This window comes from Topomyia yanbarensis, chromosome 3 (genome assembly GCF_030247195.1).
Source record: "Topomyia yanbarensis strain Yona2022 chromosome 3, ASM3024719v1, whole genome shotgun sequence".
NCBI classification, from domain to species: Eukaryota; Metazoa; Arthropoda; class Insecta; order Diptera; family Culicidae; genus Topomyia; species Topomyia yanbarensis.
This window is the reverse complement of record NC_080672.1, coordinates 177,351,925-177,377,090: the sequence shown is the minus strand read 5'-3', so window position 1 is coordinate 177,377,090 and position 25,166 is coordinate 177,351,925. Positions and strand designations below refer to the sequence as shown.

Here is a 25,166-nt window from a genome sequence, read left to right as displayed (position 1 = left end):
CATTTAATAATAAATTATTTAATTTCCTGTTTCTTGCGTAAAAACGCTTAGGCATCATTTGATAGAAGTTTAATATCAGGAAAAATTAGGGATGTTCGAGAATTAGGGAAAAATGTGGTTTTCAGACTAAATGTAAAAAAAACTAATGTTTGTCAATTTTACCGATAATCTACCTCCATTTTGTTTCTAAAGATCTCAAACTTTCAGCAAGGTACATTTGATAAAAATGTTTGAATAATAATACAGTAGCATTGATATGAACATATAGACGAATTAAATGACACGCCAAATAAATTACGAGCTATTTAAAAAAATAATTGAAATCTGTCGAAAGCTTTTTCGGCATTTAGTCACCGTAAATGTTTTTGGAAAACATGATTTCGAGATAATCGTGTTTAATGTTTCATGTCACGTACCACGCCTCCGTAAGGGAGCAAAATGAAAAACGTTTTTACTTCGCTTCTACTGCTTGCTTCTCTATACAAATTTGGTATATCATTCTCAAGAACCAATACTTTAAGATAAAAGTAAAAAAAATCAATTTTTGATCGACCTCAACATATATCTGATCACTTAACTAAGTTTTATATTTGCTTGTTTCTATTCACTTTAGAAATAATAACTCTTCAATGTAGGTTACAACCACAAAGAACAATTGATCGAACAAAAATATTTAAAAAACGTGTGTAAACATTTGAATTAATATACGATAAACGCTAGCGCCGCCACACCAACCTATCCCAACTATCCGTCAAATCCATTCCGGAACCGGTTCGAAATCCTGAATGGATTCAGTATGGAATCTTGCTCAAAGAAAACAACCGATTCCGTCTCAATCGGTTGATACATTTGAGCTGGAATTCATGCTGGAAGTCCGAACCAGTTCCGGAATAGTTTAACTGGGTAGAGGAATAACCGCTGTCAATCCTGTCGGACTCAGCCACAAAAAAAACATGACGACAGTAGCACACCTGGTTTGGATATCCCAACTACCTTCGAAACCGTTAGAGATTTTACACAAGTTGAATGCAGGAGATGGACGTCTGTTCTCTGTGTTACAACCATGCCAGCTCACCTCCTAGTGGTTGTAGGTCAGCTGAACTGAAGTGTAAAAAGCTTTTAAAAAATTTCAATTCACTGCTTCCTATCATATCAAACTTGCACACTCAGAATAGAACAGAAGATGCATATGATAATTTTAGTACATGGGGCGAGCAAAGCTTGATTGGTAAGTCGATTGCCTTGTACGCTGCTCTCCTGGGCTCGATTCTCAACCCCGCGCATAGGGTTAGGAATTTTTCTTACTCAACAAAGAGGCAAATGACTGAATGTTTCAAATAAATAATTGAAACAAAAAATTAGAATTACATTCGAAATATTTTAATTTGGTATAATCTTTAGATGGTATAATAGACCGTTGTTATAATATATAAAGCTGTTTGACTAACTGATCAGGTTTTTATATCACATCCCTTTCGCACTGCATCAGATCTATTTTGCTTTAAGGCAAAATAAACGTTGGGCAAAAAACCGCTCCCAGAAACGCTTGAATCAGCGTTCTGTAAATTTTGTAAGCCTTTGTTTTGATGAAAATTTGACAGCTTCCCGCTTAAAATGTAGAAATACAATGATTTTATTTTTGAATTCATAAGCTCCAACTTTCACAAATATTCAACGGAATGCAACTTTTTAACAAAATAATTAACTTGTAATTTGAATGTTCAAAAGATGCTTTTTTGTAATATTGAATTGAAGCTTATAATGTCCATACATCGAAGCTTGAAGTTGTTAATTTACTTCCAACAAAAATGAGATTTGACAAAATTGCAGAAGCTTGAATCAAGCGTTTTGGGGAGCAAAATCTGCACGACATTTATTTTGCACCATTTTACGTTATTGATCACTACGTCGTTCGCCATTACATCGTTCACTGATACGTCGCTCGCCTCACGTTGTTTGTCTTACGTCGTTCGCTATTACATCGTTCGTCTTGACGTCGAGTTCAGCACATCATATATCAACACGTCTTTGCTATTACATCATTGTGCATACATCGTTTCGGTGTTGCGATCAGTCGTGTAATATTACAATAATGAATCGAGCGCTTATTCGTGTAATATCACTGCTCCCAATCTAAACAGTGATGTGCAGCGATTATGATGTGATATCACAAGATTTTTTTTGCTGTGTACCTATACAAATCGTTGAAACCACTTTTTTTGGGTCTGTGGGTCTAAAATGGCGGATCAATCTTTATTCAAGAGCAATTTCTAAAAAAAGCGTAAATTTGTTCACAGTGAAAATTTTCTTGTTCATATTTTTTTACTTCCGATAATTCATTTTTGAAGACTTTTTGGGTTTGGTGTTGTTTTATTATAAAAATAATGCATCTTTATTCCGATGCATTATTTTTAAATGATTCATGATTTTTTGGAATCATCAGCGTACAAACAAACGGCGCTTATGCTAGTTAGTGAGCATCTTCATTTAGTTTTAAGATATTAGGTAGTAATATTTGCATTGCAATGTAAACAACGCACACAATGATACTGGACTGTTTTTCTCCCTCTCCGATAGAAAATGAGCTGTCATCACTTCTGAATTTTGTGGAAACCTCTGCACCGTAAATGTCGCATGCTGTCAGAAATAAACAATCGAAGTCAATCCCGCCTTTGTTAAATACGAAGTGAAAAAAGATAATCACAAAACTAAATGTATTTTAGATTAACGACAAACTTTCGAGAATTGTCATATGCGAAAGATATTTCAAGGGCGACGGGAGAAGAAAAAGTTCACACTAAAAGCGCACTCAAATCAAATCATGCATTTTACATTTTACATTCGGTACAATTTGTAATCCTTTTATGAAACTCCAAAATGACGAATTAACTTGTTTGTATTTATATTAAACTATTATACTGTTTTGAAATGATCATCTTGATTACCGCTTCCGAATGTAAATAAAGAAACAAGTTCGTAAAAGACGTCACGGAATTATTTTCTCGGATAGAAATTTACAGTATCGCAATTTGTGGACGGCGTTCTATGGTGGCGACATCATTCGAAACACGGTGGTTTCATGCAACTTAGGCTAAACGTCAAGTTGCGGGAGGGTTGATTTAAGCAGATCCGCCCTGGAGTATACAATTAACACACTCAAGCTTCCTCTGCCAAGTGTCAAATCTTTGGAATAGCCACTGGCGTTTATGAGGCAAAGTTCCTCGGGCCAATAAACACAAACTGCAACAACAACAACAAATCTTTGGAATAGGGTTGCCACCTCTGGAGAGGTTTTGACCCGGAGATTTTCACTGACCTGGGGAGTGGTGAATTTTGAGTGGAACGAGACATAAATTGGAATCAAAGCGATTGCTCGGCATTTTAGAGCACTTTAATCGCTTTTTATAACTACGTTAAAGTAAAGCTGTAAATTTTTCACGTTTGAGAATGGTTTTATCGGTTTAATCTGGTGTAGTATTTCACTTCTCCGCCTAAGTGTCAGGAATACAAAAGCACCAGCTACTCTCACTGTGGAGGATAAGTCGCACGAGCATCGCTCTCCTCCACAACCAACAGGAAAAGGAGAGCAAAGGAGGCAGGGCTGCGACATCACATGGGAAGCACTATGTGGTGTCGGTTCTTCATTACCAGAGGTCGCAACAAAAGGGCAAAACAGGTGGCAATACCCAACACACAAGGATCCTTACAGGAGTAGTAACAGCACTGAAAGAATTCATTTGATGTTGACCTAGTTAGTTGGATTAGTAGAAATCTGCCATACCTTGGTGCAGCTGGTGATAAGCATCACCAGAGCTGCAAATTTTCGCTAGGTTGTTTTGAACTTGAAGGAAGAACAAATCTCAAATCATGCCCTACTATGTCCAATTCGCCGTTTTTCGTTTGCATCATTCATTCAAACAGCCGAGCTGTCCAATCGTTTTCCATTCATTTTCGATTTCATTGACCATATGAATATCTCTGTACTGGGATATTGACTAGGTTTTTGAAGCAAAACTACTCTGAACTCTTCTTACTGTTCATGTAAGCTTGAAAACGCAAAATATGTCAACATTTAACCCAAGCTGGCCTCTACAGAGCAGATGACAACTTTTGTTGGTGACTGAAAAAGTATCAATTTGAAATGAAGACGTAGGGTTTGGTTATAAAAATCCCGCCAACTTGAAAGAGAATTATTAAGGGAGGCTTTGAATTTGAATCATGGTTGGGTTTGATTGAGCTGAAAGTTGGCATTTGAAAATGAAAATTTGCACCACTAAGCATCACTAACAGTGAATTGATTAGGTAAAATTTGCAGCAGAATAACTTTTTACACCATTTTAAGCGACTTAGTAGAATGCAACATTTCAATTGTAGCTTAGAGCGAAATATTACTTTTCTTAATTGGAAGTAAATTTTATTTGCAGGCATTGTAATTCTCTCTTACTCATGCGAGAAGAAGCTTATCCGATGTCCAACTTTTTCGAGATAAGATGAGTCGCAAAGTTCTCCGACTCCACAAAGAAGAACTTTGGTGAGAATAATTTTCCGGATAAAATTTATTTGGTTTTTTCCTTCTCACCGGAGAATGTGATAATATTTTAATTTCGTAGAAATCAATAAAAACGTCACAATATACATTTAATTTCAAAGCAAAGCGGCTAAGAAGTAGGATAGACTTGATTTTTCGTGTTTTGGAATAGCGACAGCAAGGCAGCGAGCGCAAAAAGGATACCGTGATAAACTCAATCGCTCATTCTCCGGGGGTTTTATTTATCTCAAGAAATAACACGTTGTATTGATCCGGAGAAGTTCTGTGAGTACCAATAACTATTCGTGTGAAAATATAAGTTTTTATTGTCGCAGTAGCAAATTATTCGGACACATTTACTCATATGAGCGATAATTGTAGTGCCTGTTTATTTGTTTTTCATTTTCATTGCTTTGTGAAACAAATCAGAAATATTTGGTGAACTCATCTTCGCCACCTTTAAACGAAGGTTTAGTCGGGAAAAATAATTTTGAACCAGAGTAAAAGTTAACTATGACTACTATGATACTATGCTTCTTCCCACCAAACCCGGAGAAATTGATGTAAAACCCGGAGGCCCGGAGATCGCTCCAGAAAACCGGAGTCTCCGGGTCAAACCCGGAGGGGTGGCAACCCTACTTTGGAAAGATGTGCTTCGAACATCAATATGCGTCGTGGATTTTTCACGGAAGTTTTTCAGCTTTTGAAAGCTGCCTCGTCAACAAAATCAGAACGAGACCGAATTTGCATTTTTATGTACGATGAAATGGCTGTATCCGAAGCCTTCGAATACGATAAAAAGCTAGATGACGTCATTGGGCCTCATGGAAAAATGCATGTGAAGAATATGTTATTGATTGTTATTCAAATATGTGCTCATGATGATATGTATTACCTGTTGAGTGTACAAGTGGGAACGATATTTTTTTACACGGCGCCCATGCACACTACCAACTGCGTTAACCACCATAGAGCAAATAAGTTTTTCATTCCACTGTAACAAGAGCAACAATAAACACGTTTCATTACACTCGCATTTCATTCACGTTGCACGTTGTCCCGGTCTTGTTCCGCTGTCTTGGACTTGTCCGCTGTGTTGCCGGTTTGATGTTCCGCCGGTGCGGGTTCCCACAGATTATGGGCCAGATACTGTGAAGGAGATGTAAATGAAAGTGTGCTCTGGAAGTTCGGACAAAGAAGTTTTTTGTTGGACTGAAAGTGAGGTTGTGTTTGCTTCGGCTTGCCAGCAGTCGGCTGTTTATAAATCGTTGCCGTGCGCGAGTGGTTGAATCGGCGCAAGCAGAAAATTTGTCGAGTGTTTTTTTTTTTTTGGCTTGTAGTGATCGATCGCGTAAACGAAATGGGCGAAAATATTTGTTCGGTCGACTAAATAATCAAAACTATCCCGTGTGGAAGACGCGCATGGAGATGCTCTTGAAGAGAGAAGATCTGTGGTCTGTTGTGTCCGATGCAAAACCGGAACCGGTCACACCGGCCTGGAACAAAGCTGACCAGAAGGCGTTAGCGACTGTGGTACTGTACGTGGAAGACAGTCAGCTAAACCTAGTTCGGAATAATGATTCGGCGCGCGGTGTATGGAATCAGCTGAAAGAGTTCCATGAAAAGGCGACGATGACGTCCCGGGTGTCCCTGCTGCGGCGCGTATGCAGCTTGAATATGGCAGAGGGAGCCGATATCGAAAAACACCTTTTCGATTTGGAAGAGTTGTTCGATCGTGTTGCCTGTGCTGGTCAGCAGTTGGAAAACTCTCTTAAAATCGCGATGATCCATCGCAGTCTACCGGAGTCATATGGTAGTCTGGTGACGGCATTGGAGAGCCGGCCGGATGCGGACCAAACGATTGAGCTAGTAAAACAAAAGTTGATGGACGAGCATTACCGTCGAGTGGAACGCTCGGGCAATCACGAAGAAAAGGCAATGAAACTGCAAAGCAAGAGACGCTCGGAGAAAATCTGTTATCAATGCCGGAAGACTGGCCATTTTCGGCGCGATTGCCGTTTGCTGCAGCTAGAACAACAGCAACAGAAATCCCAGCTTAAGAAGAACGATGAAGATCGGAAAGGAAACAAGCAGGAAGATGCTAAGGCGAAGAAAGCTGCTGATTCCGATGTGGCGGTTTGTTTCACAGTTGGAAATAATTCCCGTAAAGGCCGTTGGTTTGTCGATAGCGGTTGTTCCAGTCACATGACTAACGACCGTAGTTTCTTTTGTGAGTTGGACGAGGCGGTTCGAATCAAAGTAATTTTGGCTGATGGTTCGGAAACGACGTCTGCTGGTATTGGTACAGGTACTGTAAATTGCATTGATGGTGAGGGAAATTTAGTAGTGATACCTTTTAAAGAAGTCCTGTATATCCCCAATTTGGATAGTGGTCTAATTTCTGTGCGTAAGCTGGCACAAAAGGGGCTAAAAGTTGAATTTGACGGAAATCGATGCAGTGTTGTTAGTAAGCAAGGAAAAGTGGCCGCTGTGGCGGAGCTTAGCGGTAATTTATATGCCTTGAAGGTAGCAGAGGAGGTTATGTTGAGTACCGAGGCTCGGCATTTGCAGAATTGCCAGCATACCTGGCATCGACGATTTGGGCATCGATATCCGGTCGTGCTGGATCGCATCCGAGCAGACGATCTTGCTGATGGCCTGAATGTGCAGGATTGCGGAATAAGGCAAGTTTGCGAACACTGCCTGCAAGGTAAGATGCCCAGAAAACCATTTCCCAAAGTAGCGCAACACCGAGCTGAGCGAATTCTTGATGTAGTCCACACGGACGTGTGCGGGCCAATGAAGAATGTCACGCCCGGAGGGTTCCGCTACCTGATGACTCTCATCGACGACTATAGCCGGTACACAGTGGTGTGCTTGTTGAAGCAAAAGTGCGATACAGCGATGTGCATAAAACAATATGTTGCGCATGTGAAGAATCGGTTTGGTAGAGCACCGTGCGTTATTCGTTCGGATGGTGGCGGCGAATACGTAAACTCGGAATTGAAGCAGTTTTACCAGGTAGAAGGCATTCAATCGCAGCTCACCGCTGCGTATTCCCCGCAACAAAACGGTGTTGCAGTACGCAAAAATCGCACCCTGCAAGAGATGGCCGCATGTATGCTTCTTGATGCTGGGTTACCTAACAAGTTTTGGGGAGAAGCTGTTGTAACTGCTACTTATTTGCAGAACCGTTTGCCATCGCGCTCCGTTGATCGAACCCCATTCGAAAAATGGTTTGGCCGAAAACCGTCGCTGGAATATTTGTGGGTTTTTGGCAGTTTCGCTTATGTTCATATCCATGATGTAAAGCGAAATAAGTTTGAAAGTAAGGCTCAACGTTTACTCTTTGTGGGCTATTGTGACGACAGGAAAGCGTACAGGTTCCTGGATCCTGAAAATGATACCGTTACAATAAGCCGTGACGCGAAATTCATCGAGTTGAGAAATGGGTCACTGATGCGCGATGATTTGTCTTCCGAAGGTGATGGTAATTATGTCGGCGTTGATATCGCGAGAGATGATAGCCAAATTCAGGAGGAGTTAGTCGTCACAGAACAGCCATTGGCTGATGATGAGTCCGAAGAGGAGTTTTATGGTTGGGATGATGAACGGGATCAAGCGATTGAGCCGACGAGCGGCGAACAGCAGCAGTGTACGAAGCGAAGCACGAGAGGATTGTTACCAAAACGGTTCGATGATTACGTGGTGGACGTTGCGATTGCGACATCGGTTACAGAAGAGCCTAGAAGCTACGAAGAGGCGGTGAAGGGACCGGAGCAGGATTTGTAGATAGCGGCGATGACCGAGGAATATGATGCACTAATAAAGAATGGAACGTGGTCGCTGGTGGAGTTGCCAGCTGGGCGCGCACCCATAGGTTGCAAATGGGTGTATAAGAGAAAGGAGGACAGTTCCGTTAACATAACTCGATTCAAAGCTCGCCTTGTAGCCCAAGGCTTTTCTCAGCGATTCGGTGTCGATTATGATGCTGTGTTCGCTCCGGTTGCCACGCAGGTGACCTTTCGGATTCTGTTGACGATTGCTGGTCAGAAGAAGATGGTCGTTCGCCATATTGATGTGAAATCTGCCTATCTCCATGGCCAACTACAAGAAGAGCTGTACATGCAGCAACCGAAGGGTTTCGTGAAACCCGGAAAGGAGAAGCTGGTGTGCAGACTACAGCGCAGCCTGTACGGTCTCAAGCAAGCTGCCAGGGTCTGGAACAGTACGATTAACGAAATGCTGATGGCGTTGGGCTTCGAACAGTCAAGCTCGGATCCCTGTTTATACATCAAGAGATTAGCTGATGGAGGACTCGTCTACTTAATCATCTACGTAGATGATATGATTGTTGCTAGCACCGTCGAAGAGGAAATAATGAAGATCGAGAATGAGTTGAAGAGGAAGATTACGCTGTCGTCGCTGGGTGAAGTTAGCTTTTTTCTTGGCATTCGAGTCACCAAAGATTGCAACGGATTTTTCTGTCTTGATCAGGAGACCTACGTCAGAAAGCTCGCGAGTCGTTTTGGTCTGGAGCATGCAAAGGGATCCAACGTTCCAATCGATACAGGATATTATAGAAACCGCGAAGGAAGCAAGAAGCTAAGAGATAACGACTGTTAGCACAGTCTAATAGGAGCGCTGCTATACGTGGCAGTAAATACGCGTCCAGACATAGCGGTGAGCGTATCAATATTGAGCAGACAAGTCAGTTGTCCTACTGAAGCAGACTGGGCTGAGGTGAAACGTGTGGTCAGATATTTACTGCGAACGAGTAGCTACAAGCTACAGCTGTCGGCAAAACGAGGTGAGTCCTTGAAACTTTTGGGCTACAGCGATGCTGATTGGAGCGGTGATACGTCGGATCGCAAATCGAATACCGGATATCTGTATCAAATAGGACAGGCGACTGTTTGTTGGGCGAGCCGTAAACAGACTAGTGTTTCCCTTTCAAGCATGGAGGCGGAATATATTGCTTTGTCGGAGGCTTGTAGAGAGCTTGTTTGGTTAAGGCGATTGTTGGAAGAGATGGGAGAGAAGCAACATGGACCGACTGTAGTGCTTGAAGATAATAGGAGCTGTATTGATTTCGTTGAGCTAGAGCGGCAGTCACGGAGGTCGAAGCATATCGACACCCGAATGTATTACACGAAGGATTTAGCTGCGAAAGGCGTTGTAGTTCTGAAATACTGTCCATCGGAGGCCATGGTGGCAGATATTCTGACTAAGCCGCTAGGAGCGGTAAAGCAGAGCAAATTTTCAGCTGCAATGGGCTTGGCTAATATCGAGGAGGAGTGTTGAGTGTACAAGTAGGAGCGATATTTTTTACACGGCGCCCATGCACACTACCAACTTCATTAACCACCATAGAGCAAATAAGTTTTCATTCCACTGTAACAAGAGCAATAATAAACACGTTTCATTACACTCGCATTTCATTCACGTTGTGCGTTGTCCCGGTCTTGTTCCGCCGTCTTGGACTTGTCCGCTGCGTTGCCGGTTTGATGTTCCGCCGGTGCGGGTTCCCACATTACCCAGGTGATAATGATGAGGGGATTGTTCGCTCCTTGGAAACAACCAGTATATGCTGATTTCGATGTAAACATTACCCTTGACTTGTTGGACCGAGCTATCTCTTTGGCCTGGGATGCTGGATATGAATGTGTAGGTTGCATTTCTGATTGTAGAGGTGCCAACCAAGATATTTAGTCCAGGGTAAATATTGGCGATGGTAGAACTTTTTTGCTGCATTCAGTAACAGGTAACAAAATATACCTGTTCGCCGACGCACCTCACACGTTGACGTTAATTCGTAACTGGATGGTTGACACCGCATTCCGGTTTAGTGATGGTTCATTCATTCCGCCTGTGGATAGCGAAAGGAATCACCCTTTATGGCAGCTGGTCACAAATAATAAAACCGAAATTTCTGACACCTTTTTTCTTCGTGAAGAACACATAAATTTGCAAGGTAGTCACGGCAAAATGTATCGTGGGCTGCAAAAGTGTTTTCCCGGAAATGTGGAGTAGCACTCCAGCAAAAGGTTGGCACACCAATGGCAAATTTACTGGCCGAGTTCATTCTCATTGTTAATGATTGGTTCGACTTACTAAATTCGCGAACTATGAACGCATCGCAAATTTTTAAGAAGCCGTATGGTCTCAATTTAAATGAACAAAATGATGCTCTAGATAAAATGGTTACATTGATGAAAACGACAATACCGGGAGGTAAAATTAAAATGCAGGTAATTTTTTAATATCTTGTAGAAATTGGGATAAAATTTTTATTGGAAATTAATCACTTTGTTTACAGGTTTTCCAACGAGCGATCCTGATGTCAATAATATCTCTGAAAGCAATGTATATAGATATGCGCAAGAGATTTGGGATTGATTTTATGACAGTAAAATTAAACCAGGATGCGCTAGAAAACTTATTTTCTTTTATTCGTGATCGAGGGGGAGGTAATGAAAACCCAACACCTCTCAATGGTCTTCGTCGGTTGCGGGTGATTATTCTGGGTAAGAATATCACCTCAGTTTCTGATGGGCAAAATACAATTGATCGATGTAACGAAGAATATACTGTAATGGAGATAATCCGTTCTCTCCAGAAAGAGACATGTATTAAAAAACGAAGGCACTGGATTACGAGAATCTTCCAGTTGATTCAAACGAAGATTTGAATGAAGAGGTTTCCGATGTTTAATCGTTTATAACTGAAGATGATGGATTTGAATACATAGCGTGTGCTATATGTAGAAAATTCAAGCACGACTATCCCTATCTTGGATGTTTTACGTACCATAATAGACCAAATGATGCAATATTAGACCATGACTATGCATTTTCGGCAAGTTATGTTGAGCATTTATCTCTTGGCGGTCTAACAAAACCATCGGCGTTGTGGTTACAACAAGGGCATAAACTTGAAAATTGTTTTAAAGATTACCATAAAGATGGAATATCTAGAAAACTCGGCACCACCAGTCGTTTATCTTTCCTTCTACAGAATAAATTTCCGGAAATACCGTCACCAATTATTGCGCATTTTGTACGTCTACGAACATATATTCGTATAAATACACTGAACAGGAATTTGAAGGAACAAAAGATGAAAAAATCTAGTGTTAAGCGTCTTTTGAAACCCATGTCAAAACCTCTTAGCCAAACACAGAAAAAAATGAAGAAACTTTTGATGTAAATAATGATTAAAAAAACAAACATTTTTGTCTGTCTCTCTGACAAAAATATTTTTTCTTCCTCTAAATAAAATATTTTTTGAAAAGTAATCAATCCGTCTATGACTATTTACAAGTGTCTTGAACAAAACAAAATTAGAATATTTGTCGTTCCAGATCGATTTATTTATGGCTATGAAAAAACGGTATTCAGTATGCCACTACGATTTTGCTCTGACAGTGACGTCACTTCTTTACCACTACATAAGCAAGGTTCGATTGAGGAGACCATATATAGAAGGACTATGGTATGTTTCCAACAATGGGTACACAGAAACGAAAAACTACCTAAAATTGAGTTCCTTTGACGCAATCTCGTGGTATCGTGGGGGAACTTAAAATTAGGTATACCGTGTTGAAAGTAGTTTCCATTTAAACACGGCAAAAATTACAACTCATTGATAGGTTTTTTATACTCAAATTTAAGTTGAATTTACCTAATTTTGAGTATACCCCAAACAACTCAAAAGTACCTTCCTCCACAGAAGACCTCGACTGAGTCGAATCTCTCGTTCTGTTTTTGACAACACTAATAAGTGCGAAAGCGACGCACAACTCAAAAGTAGGTTAAAAGAACTTATTCTGCAGGTTGTTTTATTTAACCGTGTGCATTTTATCTATTTCACACCCTCTCGATGAGGTAATGCCAATTGAGTTCTTGTCGCCCGGTCTCACGAACACTTCTGCAGCTTCCTGGTTGAAAACAATCCCATTTGATTTTGCCGTCTTTGTTTATTATTTTCCACCAGCTAGTGATGTAGTGTTTGTGTCATGTGCCGTGTACGTACATGAGCTGAAGAAAAGTCTATGGGTATATTGATCCTGATAATGGGCAGGGATACCATTATGCCAGATTTATCTGGCACAGCCAGAGTTTTTTGCGGCTTCCAGACAAAAGGACAAACCTCTCATTCTGCCAGATTTTTAAATTATAGAAGCGTTTGAACACACATTTTGGGAATTTAGGGGATATTCTCCCAAATTTAGCAAAAATCTATAGATAAATTTCGATGACTTTGACGTCGCTGATAAGTGATAGATTTTGCCAGACATTTTTATTTGATGTGCCAGATATTCTTCGAAAAAACACTTTCAATCCAACTAACAGTGTGAAGAGACATTTCTTATAACTCTTATCACTCTCTTCAGATATTATATCGTTTGAGAACATTTACATACTACATGGGATAGTGGCAGGACTCAGAGAATCGCTCAAATCAGCATAGGACAACATCAGTGCTAGAAATCTCAAACCAAATCAATGGGAAAGCGAAAAAATGGCCCAGTAAATACATACAAACGAATTATCGCTAATGCTCTGTTAATAAAATATCTAAATTCCTTAGTCCATGCATCGTGGTGGAAAAAACTGAATTTTCCCAAAGGGGTTACACAGATAACAGACGTTTAGGCTCGATTTGAATCGTGTGTAAATACCCGCTACTGAAATTTCGAATAAATCAGACGTCTGAAACATGTTTGGCAAACGTTTGTAGATGGCGAAGTGATCGATACAATGTAGTTAGAGTGCAGCTGTCAAACACGTGTAGCAAACGGTTGCGCAGATGGCAATAGTGGAACACGGATTTCCAACGTTTATCAATTTGAAAGTTTACACAGGTTTTTGAAGAAATTTTGTTCTAGCCTAAACGTCTGTTATCTGTGGGGGTTATATATTGTGCTGAGCCAAAAAAACCGAAATTTTTTTTGAATCGATTTGAAGTTTATACTTTACTCAAATTTCCAACACGACTGAGAAGTAAGAAATAAAATCGCAGTTCCTGATATCACACTACCTCTGAAGTGCATAGTTTAAACTTCACTTCGACATCGACTTTTTCTCAAAGTGACTTCCCAGTAGTATCCTTGATTTAAATCATTATCGCTAATCCTAATGCCAAAGAACAAATTAAAACCTATCGAAACCGAACCGTTTTGGAAAATCATCATCATTACTGGAATTTTCATTTTCACGAATCTTTTCGATAACCTTCCGTCACTTGCGTTAATGCACTGGGTGCACAGTGCTCTGAAAATCTATCGAAATCGTCTTAGGGCACCAGCGGGTCTAATTTAGAGCCATCTGGGCGGCGCGTTAAATCTGTAAAGAATACTAAAAATTAAGTTCCATTCCATAATTTTCAGTTTAGCAATTCGAGAAATCGTGCTCACCGCAAGCCATGAAAAATAAACTGCGTTGTGAAGCGACGGTCACTATTAATTTATTATTAAAAAAACACGGTTTAATGAAAATTAAAACTATAAAAAAATTCAAATAGTTTATAATTTTCACAAATTTATGAGGGTAAAATTTTCAATAAGCTTTTGAAATATTGTGTAGGAAAAAAGCTGAAAATTTCAGTATTTTCTCTATCTGCAACATAAACCCTAAAATATAGCAATTAATTGGTATACGAATTGGAATAGGTTCGCCAAATTTTGGAAGAAGTCGATAAAATAACCGCTTGAAAACTACCTAAAAAATTTTGGCGCAATAAAAAAATCCCAAAAATGGAATATACCTATTAATGTAGAACACAGTGAATAATACATACAATAAAGACTCGTTTTATCAGTCTCATGGTGTATTTTAGGCTGACAAAATGGGGACATTGACTAAATCAGGCAATTTTCTTTTTCATTATAATAAACTGAAGCTGTTAAAATATTCTAGTCTGATAACTATTTCTGATTATATAATTTAAATTCATTTTAAAGTGGTTTTCTAGAGTAATATTTAAAAAAGATGAACTTTTTATTTTTGCATATTTCCATCTTCATGATAAGGAAATCATGCTCAAGAAAGGATTTACTCAAATTCAGTCTTGTTCGTCTGCTAGAGCCCTTCAAACATGTTTATATGTGGCTGATAAAATCGGGGTTTCAATGTATTATAATAGATATTTCTAGTATCGTGTCACTGTAAATGTACCTTAACTCCGACCATAACACTTGTATCCCAAAAAGAGTTGTAACACGCTTCTTACTTGATTGTTTGAGTGTCAGAGTACACATGCTCTCACGAGTACAATAAGGAAAGCCGAAACAATTCATTCTCATTCGTGATCCTACCAGCGAGCAGTGACGACGCGAGCTCTCGACACTACATTTGGCGACGAGGTAGAAAATGGCGAATTCATTGGGTAAGTTATCAATTATTGAAATCAATATCTGCACGGGAAGTAGTTTTCTTCGAAATGGATCAGTCGCTTAAATGTGGAAGATGGATTGTCTGATTCCATTCTTTGAAAATGCTAGTTGCATAAAGATCAAATGTATATGGAAATGAAAAGGTTGCTTAAATGCGGAAATCTGATAGCCTGATTTCATTCTGCGGAAAAGCAGGTTTTAATACGAAACTGGATCAATTGCTTAAATGCTGAGTTTTGATTTATGCGAAAGAGCGGAAAATGAGTGAAATATAAAATCTCTGCCATTTTGTTTGGTCATTTTCAACAATACGATTAAGCAAAATAAGATGACCATTTTTAGTAGAACAAACTTTACCGAAGCACATTCAGTTTTGGCACGACTTTGTATCGTATTTATGTAAGTGTGCGTGAGCAACGAAACTTGCTACGAATAGAGTGAAACTATGGCACAGATAATGATTCCCTCAGTTTTTTTTGAGATTTCATAAAAACTGTCGGGTACTGATCAATTCAATTTACGTTATGCTTCAATGCATTAATTGTATAAATTAGCGAAGCGGGAATACAAAGAAACTCAAACGAAATCATTTGCTTATTTTTGCAGATATGGTGCGAACTTTGGGTTTGCAGTTACAGCCGTTCGATTACGCTTCCCACACAGATGACGTTGGAATCGAATGGCGTAAATGGCTAAAATCGTTTGAAACGATGGTTCGAGCCAGCCGAATTGAAAACGATGAATGGAAAAATGATTTATTGCTGCATTTCGCTGGGTCGAGCGTCCAGCAATTGGTAGATACGTTGCCCGAATTACCAGAAAGCAACATGCGAGGTCCTTTGGTAAACGTGGAATGCTACACACCCAATATGACAAGCTACGAGGAGGTGGTAACAAAATTGAACAGTTTTTTCTTACCCAAAGAAAATGCTACATATGAACGACACCTTCTGCGACAAATGAAACAGGTGTCGGGAGAGAGTATTGATGCATTCACTGTCAGGCTACGCGTGCAGGCCGAACGATGCGGATTCGGAGATAAAGTAGAGGAGAATGTCAAAGACCAGATTATTCAGAATTGCCAGTCGGCAATTTTGCGCCGAGATTTGCTTAAACAGGGTGATGCCAGTCTGAAGGATGTACTTGCGGTTGCCAAAATTTTTGAAACAGTTGCACAACAAGAAAAATCATTTGCTGGTACAGTACAACCTAATCCACCGGTCAATGAAATAAACAAAATCGAAGCCAGCTCATCACAAGGAAAAAGAAACTTTCTTGATACAGTAGAGCGAACGGAATGTTATCGATGCGGATATTTCGGTCACATGGCTAGAGATGATAAATGCCCCGCGAAAGGTAAATCGTGCAATAAATGTGGCAATCGAGACCACTTTGCAAAAAAATGCCGCACTCGAAAACAACCGTTCTACTCAAAAGACAAACGAGAGAAGGATCACACGGACAAGACTCTCGAGCGCAGAGAGCACACAGACAAAGTTCCGAGCACCGTCCAACATATTAATAACGAAAACACAGAATATGTATTCAACGTGACGACAAGCGATGGCAACGATGAAATGCTATGCGAAATAGGTGGTGTTACTGTAGCTGTGGTGATTGATTCGGGTTCAAAGTACAACATACTGAGTAAATCAATTTGGGAGAAAATGAAAACTAGTAAGGTCATTGTGTCGAACCAAAGACAGGAAGTATCGAAGGTTTTTAGAGCGTACGGTGGACAGGCACTGCCTTTGCTTGGAGCATTCACTGCTACCATTAGGTTTGGTAAGCAGGAAAATTTAGCTGATTTTTATGTTGTACAGGGAAGTGGAAAATTATTGATTGGACGCGATACAGCAACTGCTATGGGAGTGCTAAATATCAATAGTTCAGTGAATGGTATCGACATTGAAAAAGGATCCGCTACCCTAGGAACAATTAAAGATATTGTAATCGACATCCCAATCAAGATTGACGTCATACCGGTTGCCCAACCATATCGTCGCATACCAGTCGCCTTGGAGAAAAAAGTAGATCAAAAAATTGATGAACTATTGGTCCAAGGAGTCATCGAGAAAGTTAATGAGCCTGCTAGATGGGTTTCTCCCGTTGTAGTCGTGCCCAAAGGCGATGATGTCCGTGTCTGCGTCGAAATGCGTCGAGCAAACGAAGCTATCGAACGGGAAAATCACCCGTTGCCGATCATCGAGGATTTTCTCCTACACATGGGGAAGGCAAGACTAGACGTGAAAAACGCGTTTCACCAGGTGGGCTAATACGACGTGCAGTTGATCCAAGTTGACAATTCAATTAATTCAATGGAAAACAAATAGCAGGATAAACGGTTAATTAATTGATCTGGTTATTTTCCTCAGAATACGATATTTTGTTAGGTATAAGTTGAATATATGTTCGATGTTCTATGAAGTGTCAATTTGTGATGAAATAAAATGCTCAACTAAATTTAAAGCACATTCAATATAGTGTACCTTATTTTAGGTGGAAATATCCCAACGATCGAGAGAAATTACTACCTTTATCACGCGTAAAGGATTATTCCGTTATACTCGTCTTATGTTCGTTATCAACTGTGCACCTGAATTGTTCCAAAAGATAATGGAACAAATCCTTTGCGGGTGCGACGGTTGTGTAGTTTTCATTGACGATATTATCGTATACGGATCTAATCAAAAAGAACATGACATAAGACTGAAAGCAGTAATCCAGAAGCTGCATGATATGAACGTCGTGTTAAATGACGGAAAATGTGTATACGGTGTAACGGAATTGAAGTTTCTTGGGCATACTTTGTCAGCAGATGGTATCAATCCCGACACTGATAAGCTAGATTCGATTCGGCGATTTCGGGAACCTCAATCTGTAGAAGAAATTCGAAGTTTCTTAGGCTTAGTAAACTATATTGGGAAATTTATCCCAGACTTGGCCACTTTAACTAATCCTCTCCGACGTTTAACCACTGAGAACTGACATACAAGTAAAGTTTTCAACTTGTGTAAGAAATAAAACTGTCACTTTGAAATGACAACAGCGAGTAGCAACTTGCCACTGGTCGGCGCTTCGATCGGCCAGCAATCGCTATACGGGACTTGTGTGCAAATTTGGATACAATGGTGATTCACGCATGCGAACCTGTATGCGATGGTGATTTTCAACGTATTTTAACTTAAATGTTTACACAGGTTTTCCGGGAAAGTTTGTTCTAGCTTATATGTCTGTTCTCTGTGGTTTAACTAAGCAAAATCAACCCTTCCATTGGGGTGCCGAAGAGCAGATTGCTTTCAATGAGCTAAAGAAACATATGACAAATCCCACGACGCTGGGTTATTTCGACGTTTCCGATCGAACACAATTGATTGCGGATGCTATCCTGTCGGTCTGGGGGCTGTTCTCATCCAGATAAATGATCGAGGCCCTCGAATAATCTCTTACGCTAGTAAAAGTTTATCGGATGTTGAAAAGAGATATGCACAGATTGAGAAAGAAGCCCTAGCACTAGTTTGGGCCGTCGAACGGTTTCATTTTTATCTATATGGAAGGACCTTCGATTTGATCACGGACCATAAACCGTTGGAGACGATATTTGGACCACGATCTAAGCCCTGTGCCAGGATCGAAAGATGGGTGGTTCGTTTGCAGGCGTATAAGGGAAGAGTTATTTACAGACCCGGTAAATCTAACATAGCCGATCCATTATCTCGGCTGGCCGTTACATCTAAGGGTGATGGAACATCATTTGATGAATGCGTGGAACACTACGTTCATTGGGTGGCCCTTAACGCAGCCCCCGTTGCTTTGAAAATCACAACAATTGAACAGGAGTCTGCTGCAGACAAATCAATTCAAGCAGTTAGAATTGGCTTACAGCAGGGTATTTGGGTTGAAGATACCATGCAGTTCAAATTATTCGCGACTGAACTATGCTTTTCAGGGGAGATTTTATTACGGGGAACTCGAATAGTAATACCAGAAAGTTTAAGAATAAAAACACTCGACTTGGCCCACGAAGGTCATCCGGGCATGACGTTGATGAAGCAACGATTAAGAGCAAAGGTATGGTGGCCAAAACTGGATACACAGGTCGAAAAGTATGTCAAGAACTGTCGAGGGTGTATGTTGGTAGCAGCGCCCTCTGCGCCAGAGCCAATCAAACGCAGAGATTTACCATCGGAGCCATGGCAAAACGTAGCTGTTGATTTCCTAGGGCCTCTACCGTCGGCTGACTATCTCTTTGTAGTAGTAGATTATTTCAGTCGCTACATTGAAATCGAGATAATGCGAAAGATAGACTCTAGAGAGACAATCAAACGATTTGTTATATATTCTGGAAGCACTGTTAGCTGTTACCCAACAGAGTAAGAGATACCGTCGCACAGTGTATGGTGCACTATTAATTAACTGCCATAGAAAAAGAAACACACATGTAATTTGAGTTAAACAGTAATAAAAGTTTTGTGGTATGTTCCTGCTGTTTATTAAAGCCTTCGGTCCTGCGAGTCATCCCTGCAACAGTCAGCTACAATAACTTGGCGACGAGGATAATCCGCACCCGGAAATTGAAAATCAGCACAGGAGCTGAAGATAACCTCACTTTCCCGAAATGGCAAACCCCGTACCGGCTATTCCTCCTGCTCAGTTGCCTACTGCGTTTACTTTCGAACCATTCAATCCTTCTACTAGTAAATTCGACCGTTGGCTACAACGTTTAGAAGTTTCGTTCCGGATCTACCGAATAGACCAAGAGGATAAGCGGGACTATCTCTTGCATTACATGGGGAGTGCAACATACGACGTGCTGTGCAACAAACTTAAAGCGGAGTCCCCGGAGACGAAAACTTTCGATGAGATTGTTGCGTTACTTAAGGCGCATTATAGTCCAGCACCGCTGGAGATTTTGGAAAACTTCAAGTTCAATAGTCGGAAGCAACTCGACTACGAGTCATTGTGCGATTACGTTACGGATTTGGAAAAGCTAGCTCAAAGCTGCAATTTCGGTGAGCATTTCGACAACGCAATTCGCAACCAGTTTGTCTTCGGCATACGGAACCGTACTGTACAGTCTCGATTGCTAGAAATCCGGGATCTTACTCTAGCAAAGGCTAAGGAAATCGCTTTCGGTATGGAAATGTCTCACAAGGGAGCAGATGAAATGCATGGTTCCAGTTCAAGAGCAGACATTCAACATATCGAGCACACCAAGACGAAGAAGAAGCAGTTGGTGCCATCATCACAAACTGTCAAAATGAAGTACAGGCTTGCACCGGATGGCAAACCGAAACTGTGTTTTCGATGCGGCGAAGCAGATCATCTTGCGAACAAGTGCAAACATCAATCAACTTCTGTAAAACCAAGGGCCACTTGGAAAAAGTGTGCCAGAAGAAGATGATGGCTGCAGGGGAGCAGAAGAAGGACACACACTTCATCGACGAGACCTGTTCAATCAAAGAAATTCTACACGTCCAAGGGATTCGGGACTTGGCTGACAAATTTCTGCTGGATCTGCGAGTAAATGGAAGGAAAATGGTTTTCGAGGTAGACACTGGCTCTCCTATTTCACTGATCAGTGCCGCGGACAAGAAGTATCATTTTCCGCACCTGGCACTAAACTCTACCAGTACTCAGTTAGTGAGTTATTGCGGTGCAGACATTAACGTTCTAGGTAAGATTTACGTCGATGTTATTTCAAATGATCAGGAGTGCAGATTGCCTTTGCATGTCGCGGATTCTAAAAGACACCCACTACTAGGTCGCGATTGGTTGCTCCAATTGAATCTTGATTTCAATCGCGTTTTTAAACCGGGTGTTCATTCTATTACTGGTTTTCAAAGTTTTGAACAACAAACCGTCACTGCGCTCAAGGATATTTTGGCAAAATACTCTTCCGTTTTCGATGGTAATGTTGGGAAAATTTCGGGTGTTCAAGCGTCTTTCAATCAGCGTGCCGATTCCAAGCCAGTCTACATAAAGGCAAGGCCTGTTGCGTTTGCTGTTCGTGATGCTGTCGGTGAAGAGATCGACAAATTCGTTGAAGCTGGCATTTGGGAGAAAGTCGATCAATCGGATTGGGCTACACCTATCGTTCCAGTTTGCAAAGCCGGTGGTAAGGTTAGACTATGCGGCGACTACAAAATTACTGTGAACCCTTCTTTGTTGATCGATGACCATCCACTTCCTACGGTGGAGGAACTGTTCGTATCCGTTGCGGGAGGAGAACGATTTTCTAAAATTGACCTGTCCCAAGCATACTTGCAGTTGGAAGTGAGAGAAGAAGATAGAGCTTTACTAACCTTGAGTACTCACAAGGGGTTGTTCCGGCCGACAAGGCTTATGTACGGTGTGGCTTCCGCGCCCGCTATATTTCAAAGACTCATGGAGCAGATCCTGCTGGGTATACCAGGTGTCACGGTGTTCATCGACGATATTCGTGTCACGGGTCCCGATGATAGGTCCCATTTGCAAAGGTTGGATGAAGTACGATCAGCTAGGAGTTCATAAGCTTCGGAAAAAGATAGATGCAATTCAGAATATGCCCGTTCCTAAGGATAAGGAACAAGTTCGTTCATTTATTGGTCTGGTAGGATATTACGGACGTTTCTTTCCTAACCTGAGTACGATTGTTTACCCGTTGAACAACTTGTTAAAAAACGATGTAGGGTGATGAGCCTATTTGCGCCATGTTTCCATTATCACCCTACCCATTTGAAGCCGTTGGTTAGAGCAGTGTCTGCCATCTTTGTTCAACGCATTGAGTCAAATGGTAGCGCAACAATAGGGGCACTCGATTCGAGTTTTCATTGTGCTCAAACGCGAGAATTTTACAGTTTACAAAGCATTTGTGTTATTATATTGGTTCTTAGCAACGAAGCAAAGCGGTTGATGTCAATTTTTACGCATTCCATTGATTGTGAGGCAAGAAATTACCGAATTAGTGAGGCACCTTGCTTAGTATGGTGAAAATAGGCTCATCACCCTACCGTTTTGCTGGAATAAGGAGTGCAATAAGTCGTTCATGTTAGTGAAAAACGAGATGCAATCGGACCGATTCTTAGTACACTACGATCCAACACTACCGCTAATCTTGGCTACAGATGCTTCACCATATGGAGTAGGAGCGGTCCTCAGTCACATATTTCCGGATGGAACTGAGAGACCATTACAGTACGCGTCTCAAACATTGAATAGAACCCAGCAGCGGTATTCCCAGGTTGATAAAGAGGCGTATGCGATCATTTTCGGCATTCGTAAATTTCACCAGTATCTGTATGGTCGTAAATTCACCTTAGAAACTGACAACAAACCTGTGAGTCAGATTTTGTCCGAGACTAAAGGTCAACCAACGTTATCTGCTATGCGCATGCAACATTATGCTGCATTTCTACAATCGTTCGAGTACCGAATCCGTTTTCGTCGCTCGTCGAATCACTCCAATGCGGATGCTATGTCCCGTCTCCCACTTGCGATCACTGACCCCGAGTCCGAAATCGAAGAAACTGATGTTGTTGAAGTAAATTCAATTCAAACGTTACCTTTAACTGTGGACGAATTGGGCTCTGCTACGCTAGCTGATCAGAACGTTAAGGAATTGGTATGCGGGTTACGTTGCGGCAGAATAGTTGAAGCTAAATTTCGTTTTAGTGTTCGACAAGAAGAGTTCAGCCTTCAGAAAGATTGTATAATGAGAGGCTTACGTGTTTATATACCACCATCTTTGCGTAAGAAAGTACTGGATGAGCTTCATTCTACTCACTTCGGCGTTTCGAGAATCAAGTCGTTGGCAAGAGCATATTGCTGGTGGCAAGGAATTGATGGTGATATCGAGAGACAAGTTCAAAATTGTGCGTCGTGTCAGGTTACAAGATCAAATCCTTCGAGTGTTTCGTTTCATTGTTGGGAAACTCCCTCGGAACCATTTCAACGTGTTCATGCAGACTATGCCGGTCCATTCATGGGACTGTATTTCTTAATACTAGTTGATGCTTATTCTAAATGGCCTGTCGTTAGAATTGTGAGTAACATGACTACCGAAACTACTATCCATGAGTGTAGGGAATTTTTCAGTGCATATGGCATTCCATCGGTTTTCGTGAGTGATAATGGCCGTCAGTTCACTTCAACTGAATTTGCTAGATTCATGAAGATGAATGGAATCGTTCAAAAGTTCAGTGCGCCATACCATCCAGCCACAAATGGGCAAGCAGAAAGGTTCATTCAAACCATGAAAACCAAGCTAAAGGCTATGCAATGTGATCGTTCTGAGGTCCACAGTGAATTATGTTCCATCTTACTTTCGTATCGTAAAATGATTCACCCTGCAACTGGACGATCGCCATCGATGTTAGTTTTTGGTCGTCAAATGCGCTCTCGTCTGGACCTTATGGTACCCTCTAACGATTCAAAGGGAAGTGAAATCGAACAAAAAACACGTGAGTTGAATGTTGGGTCTAGAGTGGCTGCGCGAGAATACGTCCACGAGAACAAATGGGAATTTGGAACAATTAAACTACGTTTTGGAAAACTACACTATCTAATTTCACTTGACGATGGAAGAGAATGGAAAAGACATATCGATCAAATCCGTTTGGTTGGTACGGAGCTACGACGTTCACCAAGGGACGACCAAATCTCTAGAGGGGAAAGACATGTGTTCGATGAGAATGTCGCTGATCATGAAGCGGAGGCTGCCCATACGGATCGAACAGTAACTCCAGATTCGATTAAGAGCTCAACAACTACGCTCAGTTTCGGTTTGTCCACTTCAGAAACCTCTTCGGATGCAGAACTACCAACTCCGAGAAAGCATACGGATTCTCAGCAACCTTCGTGTCCGGTGGAGTTTGAACTACGACGTTCTAACAGAACTATCAAGCCACCCGTAAAGCTGAACCTGTAAAGCAACGTAGCAATCGTTCGTACGCCGCGGAGAGCTGTTATATATTATGGAAGCACTGTTAGCTGTTACCCAACAGAGTAAGAGATACCGTCGCACAGTGTATGGTGCACTATTAATTAACTGCCATAGAAAAAGAAACACACATGTAATTTGAGTTAAACAGTAATAAAAGTTTTGTGGTATGTTCCTGCTGTTTATTAAAGCCTTCGGTCCTGCGAGTCATCCCTGCAACAGTCAGCTACAATACGATTGGATACTATTTTTGCTCGATTTGGTTTACCAATATCCATCACTGCCGATAACGGACCGCAGTTTTCCAGCGATGAGTTCAAGACATTCTGCGAAACTAATAACATCAAGCTAATCAAAACTACACCATATTGGCCACAACAAAATGGTGAAGTTGAGCGACAAAATCGATCAATTTTGAAAAGGCTGAGTATTAGTCAGGCGTGTGGCACAGACTGGGTGAGCGAATTAAACAAATACTTACTAATGTACCGGTCAACTCCACATTCGACGACTGGGAGAACACCGTCAGAAATGCTTCTCGGATATAACATCCGTGATCGGGTCCCAACCATAAGACAACCGAAAGATGTTGACGAAGAAATGGTGGATCGAGAAAAGGAAATGAAGGAGAAGGGAAAATTATATGCGGACAAACGACGTAATGCCAAACCAAACCCCATAGCCGAAGGAGACCAGGTTTTGTTGAAAAAATGACGAAAAATAATAAACTTGCGCCGAACTTTGACCCAGAAGTGTTCAAAGTAATACAAAGGAAAGGAGGAGATGTGGTGGTTGCTTCAGAAGAATCAGGAGTTAAATACAGAAGACATGTCAGCCACTTACAACGAATGGATGGTACCGATGAAGGAACTAGAAAGAAATCACCATCAATTTCATCACACAGCACTACCTATAACGAAACATTAGAAAACCTACGGTCTAGGAAAAAATCTCCTGACTCTGAACCAAGAGCTAAGAGGGCGACCAAGCCACCTAACTATCTAAGAGACTTTGTGCAAACTGTTTAAGATTTTAATATGATAACTTTCGAAATAATATGTGAATAAAAACAAATCATTCATAAATATATATAAAAAAAATTAAAGGGAAAAGTAAATGTAGTATCGTGTCACTGTAAATGTACCTTAATTTCGACCACACTTGTATCCCAAAAAGAGTTGTAACACGCTTCTTACTTGATTGTTTGAGTGTCCGAGTACACATGCTCTCACGAGTACAATAAGGAAAGCCGAAACAATCCATTCTCATTCGTGATCCTACCAGCGAGCAGTGACGACGCGAGCTCTCGACACTACAATATT

General features: G+C 40.9%; 4 protein-coding genes across 4 annotated transcripts; all 4 read left to right on the top strand.

Moving 5' to 3' along the window:
- Positions 1-15,532: 15,532 nt before the first annotated feature.
- On the top strand, positions 15,533-17,255 carry LOC131687412 (uncharacterized). Its single transcript, XM_058971493.1, has one exon. The coding sequence runs from the start codon at positions 15,533-15,535 to the stop codon at positions 17,198-17,200; it is 1,668 nt and encodes a 555-aa protein (XP_058827476.1). The 3' UTR covers positions 17,201-17,255.
- Positions 17,256-19,542: 2,287 nt separating this feature from the next.
- On the top strand, positions 19,543-20,328 carry LOC131687411 (uncharacterized). Its single transcript, XM_058971491.1, has one exon. It carries the CDS (start codon positions 19,543-19,545, stop codon positions 20,326-20,328), a length of 786 nt encoding a protein of 261 aa, XP_058827474.1.
- Positions 20,325-21,437, top strand: LOC131687410 (uncharacterized protein K02A2.6-like). Its single transcript, XM_058971490.1, has one exon. The coding sequence runs from the start codon at positions 20,325-20,327 to the stop codon at positions 21,435-21,437; it is 1,113 nt and encodes a 370-aa protein (XP_058827473.1).
- A 532-nt stretch (positions 21,438-21,969) lies between these two features.
- Positions 21,970-24,558, top strand: LOC131687409 (uncharacterized protein K02A2.6-like). The gene is made up of 2 exons (XM_058971489.1): positions 21,970-23,828; positions 24,036-24,558. Exons 1-2 carry the CDS (start codon positions 21,970-21,972, stop codon positions 24,556-24,558), a joined length of 2,382 nt encoding a protein of 793 aa, XP_058827472.1.
- Positions 24,559-25,166: the final 608 nt, after the last annotated feature.